Source organism: Manihot esculenta, chromosome 3 (assembly GCF_001659605.2).
Source record: "Manihot esculenta cultivar AM560-2 chromosome 3, M.esculenta_v8, whole genome shotgun sequence".
Lineage (NCBI taxonomy): Eukaryota > Viridiplantae > Streptophyta > Magnoliopsida > Malpighiales > Euphorbiaceae > Manihot > Manihot esculenta.
The window spans coordinates 24,424,876-24,434,339 of NC_035163.2; the positions used below are offsets into that span (position 1 = coordinate 24,424,876).

The following is a 9,464-nucleotide window of genomic DNA, read 5'->3' on the forward strand; positions in this document are numbered from 1 at the left end:
CTTCCTGGAAACACAGCTGCAGCTCAAAGAAAATGGTCTTCCTTACCTGTATCCTCGTTGTCTTCTCTGGCCTCTCCTTCTTCGAAAACTCATCTGCCCACTTATTTATATTGCATCCCATAAATTCACTCTCTCATCCTTACAAAACCCACTTAGCAATTCTTCCAATTATCTCTCTGTTTCTCCATTTTCATACCATCTCTAACTACAGACATGTCTTCTTCACAAAAGCAAAACCCATCACCCAATTTCCATGACTACCTGCCTGTTATGGCCGACAAGCTTGGCGGCGATGGTCTAATCGGGGAGCTTTGCAATGGGTTCAATCTTTTGATGGATAGTGAAAAGGGTGTGATCACTTTCGAGAGTCTTAAAAGGAATTCTGCTATTTTGGGATTGCAAGATTTGAGTGATGATGATTTGAGGTGTATGTTAAAGGAAGGTGACTTTGATGGTGATGGTGCACTCAACCAGATGGAATTCTGTGTTCTTATGTTTAGATTGAGCCCTGAGTTGATGGAAGAGTCCCGATTTTTGGTAGAGGAGGCTCTTCTACAGGAGTTGAACGATTTTTCTTATTGAATCTTTTTCATTCTCGGGTTTTGATTTCCCATTAAGGATTTCCCCCTTTTACTTGCTATTTTGTTCTTGGATGTAATGATTACTAATGTTACTACATAAAAATACAGAAAAAGATGACAAATTTACGGTTCAATTCTGTTTATTCTTTCTTTACCAATTTCTTTTTGAGTTATATGATCTGTTGATTTGTGAGGAATTAAGATACGGATTAATTTTATGCTTTTTGGTTTTGAAAGTTCTGAGCCAGCAATTCCATGGATTAGATGCAAATGTGACTTCAGTTTAGGGTTCTTAGTCAAAATTCCAAGATAGGTGTGGACTAGTAATTTGTCAAGCCCCCAGCTGGCCCAGCTGAAAGAGACAGTAGCTTGAGTTTTTTTACTGGTCTTGAGGATCCATTTAATATTCACTTGTATTAATCAGAATAGCAACTGTTGTTGCTGCAGAAATTTCAGTTAACATTGTTTGGAAATAGGGAATCTGCTGTTGGTTCAACGATGATTTGTCTTTGATAGGTCAGGAAACTGGAAATGATTTTGCTGTCTTGCCAATTACAGAGTAAGATAAATGAAAGATAAGGTATCGAAACCTTTCTAATCCATCAATTTGATAACTCTGATTGTGCTTCCTTCAGTTTGATCACTTCCAAAAGTTCTAAGCTATGCGGAAATCTGGCCTTTTTTGATTCATCCCATGATCAATTCAAACATTACTTGCTTTGAGATAAATCTTTATGACTAACACTCGATCTGTATTCTTGATGGAGATAGAGAAGCCCTCTAGCAACCCCACTGTTGACATTGAAACTCTTCTGTTCGCATTTTGTTTGATCTGGCAAGTTTTGTACTTGAATTAGGAGTCTGAAATGATGCCTCAACTGTTCTAACGTCTTCATAAATGCAGCAATCAAGAAGCTTAACAAGGGTTTCTGTGTGTTTTCTTTTTTTTTTTTTAAGCCATAGGTTGGGGGAGGGGGGGGGAGGGAGTCGGAACCGGACTCCCATTAGATGCACTGCCACTCAACCAAAGGAGGGCACGCAGGTTTTCTGTGTTGAAGTTCATAAAACAGTACGACTTCATTTCTAAACCTTGTCCTGGGCCTTTGATAGCCTTTTGACAGCAATTTATTGTCCATCCACTAAATTTCCATGGCAAATAGCTATTGCAAAGTACTTTTATTTAGAATAAAGATCAGTGAGTATTTACTAATGAGCTTTAACTATTGGTACTGGAGCCGTCTTCAGCACAAATCTAGTCAAAGCCAACTGTATCAAATTGTAGGTATTTACCGCTATGCTTGTTATGTAATATTTGAGGGAAGAAAGAAGGCTTCAATTGATTGAAAACCACTTATGGTTTGAAAGGATAACGAAGATCTGATAAAGGACTATTTAGATTTCGTCTGGAGTTTTAATCAATATCGTTTGGTTAAGGCGTAATAAGAGAAAAGATAGGTTAAAAAACTAAAAATTTTATTGAAATTTCTCAAAGATTGAAAAGTGAGTTTCTAATAGTTAAGGGAGACTATTTATAATAGAAAATAAAATCCTAATACGTAAAATTACGAAAATACTCAAAATATCTAAAAAAATAATTAAAATATAAAATTGACCTCCTAAATAATGAAATTTCCATATCGGACTTTATGACAGGCCTACGACCCTCGTTACACTTTTGAAAATCGTGCATCTCGAAATTCACTTTCCAAAAAGCTATTGTGGGTCTCTATCGGACGTCGGCAGCAAAAGTTAGATCCGGTCTAAGTCTACCGTAAAATCCAAGGCTAATTAATCCATATCATTCCCTTCTACTTGTAAAGAACTTGATCTCGAGTTGTCATTAACAGAGTAGTACTAAAATGGATCTGCCACGTTAAACGTCTTGGAAATTTTCATCTCATGTGGGAGGTCAAGAATATAAGCATTATCATTAATTTTTGGAAAATTTACTTTTTAGTCCCTGAGGTTTAACGTAATTAACACTTCTGTCCCTCTATTTTGGCGACCCAACACTTAAGTCCCTCACTTTCTCTTCCGTCCAAATTCGTAGTCCTTCCGTCCATTTAAACCGTTTGGTCAAAGAGTCAAATGTGAGATGTGATAATTTTTTCCAAAAATGCCCTTCTCTCCATGTGAAATTCCAGAAGAAGAAGAAGAAAGAAGAAGAAGAAAGAAGAAGAAAGAAGAAGAAGAAGAAGAAAGAAGAAGAAGAAGAAGAAGAAGAAGAAGAAGAAGAAGAAAGAAGAAAGAAGAAAGAAGAAAAAGAAGAAGAAGAGGAAGAACTTGCAGAAGAAGGAAGAAGAAGAAGTTGCAAAAAGAAGAAGAAGAAAGAAGAAAGAAGAAAGAAGAAAGAAGAAAGAAGAAAGAAGAAGAAGAAGAAGAAGAAGAAGAAAGAAGAAAGAAGAAAGAAGAAAGAAGAAAGAAGAAGAAGAAGAAGAAAGAAGAAGAAGAAGAAAAAAGAAGAAGAAGAAGAAGTTGCAGAAAGGGGAAGAAGAAGAAGAAGAAGAAGAAGAAGAAGAAGAAGAAGAAGAAGAAGAAGAAGAAGAAGAAGAAGAAGAAGAGGGTTAATTTTGTCAATTTACGTGTCCCAAACGGCTATTTTGGACGGAAGGACTACGAAATTGGACAGAAAAGAAAGTGAGTGACTTAAGTGTTGGGTCGCCAAAATAGAGGGACAGAAGTGTTAATTACGTTAAACCTCAGGGACTACAAAGTAATTTTCCCTTAATTTTTTGAATGATCCGGAATGGACCAATTTTCTTAGCATCAAGCTTTTTCTGTCCTCCACCACACTCCTTGCGTGAATACACCATAACTTGATCACTGACATCGAAGGACTTGAAACACCTATGTTTATCAGCCGTAACTTTATATTTGTCATTGACTTCTTTAAGACATTGTTGTACTTGTTTGAAAACATCCACGTGCTGCTTTGCCAAGTTATTTGCTGCAATACTGTTGAACCAGAATTTCTGTAATTGAAATTCCGGTTGTACTACTGTCGTAACTGTCAATCAACACGCTCTTCTGCCATTTTTTCCATCTCAATAGCGTCTGCCAAGATGAAAATCGTAGCTACTCCTATAATACAACGAATTTCGTGATTTAGGCCCCTCTGATAATGAGCAACCTGTTGGGCTTCGTTATCACATTTTTCACACCTCGCATGCTACCTCAAAAACTCTTCGGTATATTCATCCACCCTTCGGTTCCCCTGTACACAGTCATGATACCGGTTATACAAAACTTGAGCGTGATCGCTAGACAAGAATCGTTGTTCAAACATCTGCTTCATCAACACCCAGTTTCGTATGGGTTTCAGCCTCCTTCGATAGCGTTCATTTTGAATCGAATTCCACTAGGCTGCTGCACCTCCTTTTAGCTTATAGGTCATAATCGGAACCTTGCAATACTCTTCCACGTTCATAACTTTGAAAAAACGTTCAATCTCTGCCAGCCAATCAAGAACATATTCCACATCTAGCGAACCAGAAAAGTTTTGAAAGTCTATCTTGATCTTGTAACCTTCCTGATAATTCTGATGGGGATTTGCAGGCACAGGATTGGCGACTGGCTGGGGGTGTGAGGCGGTGGGGGGTTGGTGGAGTCCCTGCTGCAGGGTCAGCTATCCGATTATCTCTCTCAATTCTGCCAAAAATGCCTCAATCGTAGCAAGTCGCGCCTCTTGGTTATCTTCTATGGTCGAATTTTACTCTGATACCAATATGATAAAGGATTATTTAGACTCCGTCAGAAATTTTAACCAATATCGTTTGGCTAAGACGTAATAAGAGAAAAGATAGGCTGGAAGACTAAAATTGAAATTCCTTAAAGATTGAAAAGTGAGTTTCTAATAGTTAAGAGTGATTATTTATAACAGAAAACAAAACCCTAATATGCAAAATTACGAAAATACCCAAAATATCTAAAAAAATAATTAAAATACAAAATTAACTCTCTAAACAATGAAATTTCCATATCGGACTTTGTGATAGGCCTACGGTCCTTGTCACACTTTTGAAAATTGTGCATCTTGAAATTTCTTTTCCGAAAAGCTATCGTGGGTCTCTATTGGACGTTGGCTGCAAAAATTAGGTCCGGTCCAAGTTTGCCATAAAATCCAAGGCTAATTGCTCTATGTCAAGATCAGTTTGAAAATGCAAACGAAACTGATGGTTCCTTTGACATAGCCTTGGAATTTATTTGGGAGAACAGAAATATGGATAAATGTAAATTGACAAATATAAATAGATATAAAGAAGAAGAATGAGCTTTCCATAGAAAAGAACAATCAAGAATTGATCAATAACTTGCACATCTGTTTTGGGAGAACATAAATATGGATAAATGTAAATTGACAAATATAAATAGATATAAAGAAGAAGAATGAGCTTTCCATAGAAAAGAACAATCAAGAATTGATCAATAACTTGCACATCTGTTTTCTTATGGATGGAAATAAACTAATAAATTGGAGGCATCAACGCAAGATTCCAATCTTGGTAAAACAAGAAACATAAGATAGGGAACTTTTATTTTACCCATCAACAATGCAATCCAACCATGAAAAGTTATTACCAATTTCCAGAAACTTAAACAATTACATTATCAAACTCACTACTACTATACTAAAAGACATGAACTTTCTTTCACAAAGTTTCCTGATTCTTGATATCAGATTTCAGTTCCGGCGAAGGACTTGCTGCATATTCCTTTAAAGAGTCATGTGAACTCCGCAAGAAAATCTTGATGGTCAGAGAAAAGGAAAGCAATATCGCAGAAGAGATCATGTATGCCGAGTAATTTTTCAAATCATGCATAAATTTAAAAAAATTATCAATTTATACAGGATCCGAAAATATTTTCGGATTCTGTGTGTCAACAAAGCGTATTCAGCAGTCATACTGTTGAATACGCTAGTTCGCCATCTATGGTGTCAAACAAATGATTGTTCAACATTATGGGTGGCGAACTTATCTTGATTGAGCTTGTTAAGCACTCACAGTGCCGAACAAGTTGATTTGTGAAATTACACTGCGTGAGTATCGAACAAGCTGATTTGTGAAATTACACTGCGCCCGTGGGCGCGATGTTGAAAATTCTTCCGCGAACAAGCTGATCTGTGAAATTACACTGCCCTGCATGGGCATGCATGCACCAATGCATGTGCATCCCATTTTTCTTCTTCTATGTTTATCAGGTTTTTCTATAAATTTTTATTTATTTTTAAATGTATATATATTTTTTATATTTTATATAAAAATAAAATTATAAATTAAAATGTTAAATTTAAAAGAAAAATATTTTAAATTAAGTAATATTGTTAATATGATTTTTTATATAATTTTTGTAAATTTAAAAATTTTATTAAATAAAGTAGAAAATTTTTAAAAATAAACTAATTAGTATTTTAATTTAAGAGATTAAAAAGATAATTTTTATAAAAAGTTTTATCCGTTCATAATGATATAATTTAAAAATATGTAATTATATTTTTTATTATTTTTTATGTAAAATAAAATACATAATTGTAATAGCGTTAATAATTTTTAAAAAATATAATAAATTAAATTAATAAATTATTTAATCCCTCATTTATTTCCTTTTTTAAGTTTATTTAAATTTATTTTATTTTTATTTTTATTTTATAATATTATATAAATCGATTAGTATTAATTTTATTTTATGTTAAAGTTACTTTAAATAATTTTTAATATCTAATACAATATAATTTTTTTTAAATAAATATAATTAATAAAATAGAATTTAATAACTTTAAAAAAATTTAATAAAATAAATTCTTAAATCATTTAATCCTTATTGTATTTGTTATTTAATTATTTTAAAATTATTATTTGTTTTAATTGTTATATTATAATAGGATATAAATTGATTAGTATTAATTTAATTTTATGTTTAATTTTTTTTAAATATTTTTAATATATAAAAAAAATTAATAAATTTAATAAATTTAAAATAAATATAATTAAAAAAAATTTAATAATTTTAAAAAATGTAATAATGATGGTACCGAGCATGAACCTGTAAAGGAGGCAGGTATATTCCGCACTTATATATAATGCCGAAGAGTTTCTTTTTTTTCTGCTCTTCGCCATTTAAAGTGCCAAATACGTGGAATACGCGTGGCACAAATTCAGCTTGTTCGGCACTCAATCAGCATCAGTTCGCCATTCATAATGTCAAATTTGTATTTGTTCGACACTATGGGTGGCGAACTAGCGTGCAATAGGATCTGAAAATATTTTCAAATTCTGTATAAATTAATAATTTTTTTAAATTTATGCATGATTTAAAAAATTGATTATGTATGACCTTGTGTTGTTGTTGGAACAATTTCCACTGATGAACCAATTCTACAAACACATCTCCATGGATCTCGACACATTCCTTAACCTTGTCTGCAAAATCGAAATCTTCCTGAGACTTAAACAAAAACTTCTGATTACCATCTCGGATGATGTCATCTCCCTCCGACTAGAAACGATCACACATATTTTGCTTCATTCTTTCCAAACTCCACATGGAATCTACAGAGCAGAGGCAGATGCTCGATTTTTTGAGGAGCATATATAGTGGATGTGAGTGTTTTGGGGTAGGTGATTTGATGGAGTATAGTTCAGAGTAGCTGTACCTAACTCCATGGCTTCGAGGATCAGCGAAACAAGAGCAGTATAAAATTAAGGCTCACTCCATTTCATATATTAATTGATCCAAATTAGTTAGACTAGCCAGTGAACGCCATATAGATACCGAATACTTCAAGGATATGTTTGACTTAACTCATCAAGATTAGCTTATAACTGCTCTAAGAGCTAAGATGGAATGGCACGGTCCTGAACCCTCAATCTTCCGAGTGTGGTTAATGAGTTTATTTGGCGTAAATTTAAATTAATGGAATCAATAAATTTTAAATGGAAAATTATTTATACAAAATAAAAAATTAGATCTTGTGATTGCTTACATACCAATTGATGTAAAATTATATGGTAATTTTTTATTTATTATCTGAAGTTTTTTTTATTAATATATATATATATATTTTTGAAATGAGAATTAGAATGGGTCGAATTAAAAATCTTTTAAATTTATTTAAATATATTTGTGTTTTTTTATTAATATTATAATTATTATTTTAATGCATATTTATGTTTTAATAGTTTCCTAAATGTGTGTGGTGCAAATGCTGCAATCCTGTCAATGATGGATAATTTGGTCTTTAAAGCTAACTTTGGTCTTATTCGGACGAATAAGCCCCGACGTATAGTACAGTGGCAGATTTAGGTTTTTATCCCAAATTTATTATTAAAATTAGTAAAAATTATATAAATGAATATAATATAATAATTTAAAACAGCAAAATGGAAAAAAAAATTCAATTTCTGATAAGTATATTTCATATTAAGTTTAATTCTTAAAAAATATGATTTTATCTGTTTAGTTGGTATATTAGACTCTCTAGAAGTAAAACTATGTTAGTAAAAAATAATAGTAAAAATGATATAAATATTCATATTTTAATTTAAAATATTAGACTGTAGCATATTCTATAATATTTAAATTACATAATAATTCATATATATATATATATATTAATAATAGAATAATCAACAAAATATTATATATATATATTTGAAAGTCTATATATATATAAAGAAAGAGGTAAAAAAAAAAAAGCAAAGTAGAAAACAGAAAGAATTTTTAGTAAAAAACTGCACTTTCTTATATAAAATTAATAAACTTATTTCCTCTACAATAAAGTAAATAGGATAATTACTTCTTAAAAGTTAATAAATATAATCAAACAAATAAGATTTATTTTAATACTTTTTAAAAATTTCTAACTTTCTTGAAATTCCCATAGTAACCGTAACCATTGAAAGGCTAGTATTATTGGCTTGTTTTTATTTATTTATTTATTTTTATCTTCCACAAGCATCATGTTGATGATCAGGGCCGATCTCTATGTGGCCTAAAGAGCAATGATCTCCCCAGAAATTTTTTAAAATTAGTTAGAGATATTAATGTAATTTTTCATAATTTTTTAAAATTAGTTAGAGATATTAATGTAATTTTTCATTAAATCTAAATAAAAAAAACATCATTAAATCCATAATTTTTAAAAAAATTATTCAATTAAAACATTTTTTTTATTTTATGAAAGAGAAATATATAAAAAAATATATAAATTATACTTCTATTCATTTTCAATTCAATATTTATAATTTAATTTATATTAAAATAATATACATAATATAATACCGCTAATAAATACGATTTAGGTAAAATATAATTATTAATTAAAAAAATAAAAAAATTAATTTCACTTATTTTCATTTTAAATTATTTGATTTAATTTATATTAAATTAATAATTCATGATATAATTTTTATAACACCATTTCTCATTACATTTAAAAAATTATGGCTTCATTTCAAAAGCTGAATAGTAAGCAATAGCGATGTATTGACTTTTATATAAAAGTATAGCATATTTAGAAGTAAAACATTTGAATATAAAAGGTGATACATGAATTGGCCAAACACAATGAAGAACATTTATTAACATCTACACTGTGAAGCTGGCAACTCCGTATTATGTTTTTGAAGATTTTCAATCCAACTCTCGCTTATTTCAGAGTATTACTAGTTTATCAAAACCAATCTCACTTAAGCCTTTCCAAGACATGCCCAGAAAGCTAAACGTCACCTAATCTACTACCATATTAAATATTTGGTACAAACATATTAATGAAGTAAATGCCCACCCTTCAACGTCTGTTTTGAAGTCTTCCTGCAAACGTGTTTACATATAAACCTCTGTAGTGTCGTGTAGGTGTATAAAGTTTTATGTGGTCCATTAGAT

General features: G+C 31.1%; 1 protein-coding gene across 1 annotated transcript; it reads left to right on the forward strand.

Annotated features, from left to right (window-relative positions):
• LOC110612131 (calcium-binding protein KRP1) lies at nt 1–715 on the forward strand. The gene has a single exon (XM_021752822.2). The coding sequence runs from the start codon at nt 214–216 to the stop codon at nt 580–582; it is 369 nt and encodes a 122-aa protein (XP_021608514.1). The 5' UTR covers nt 1–213; the 3' UTR covers nt 583–715.
• Nucleotides 716–9,464: the final 8,749 nt, after the last annotated feature.

Excerpts from the sequence above, each read along its gene's own strand:
- LOC110612131 (XM_021752822.2), top strand. The coding sequence starts at position 214 with ATGTCTTCTTCACAAAAGCAAAACCCATCACCCAATTTCCATGACTAC.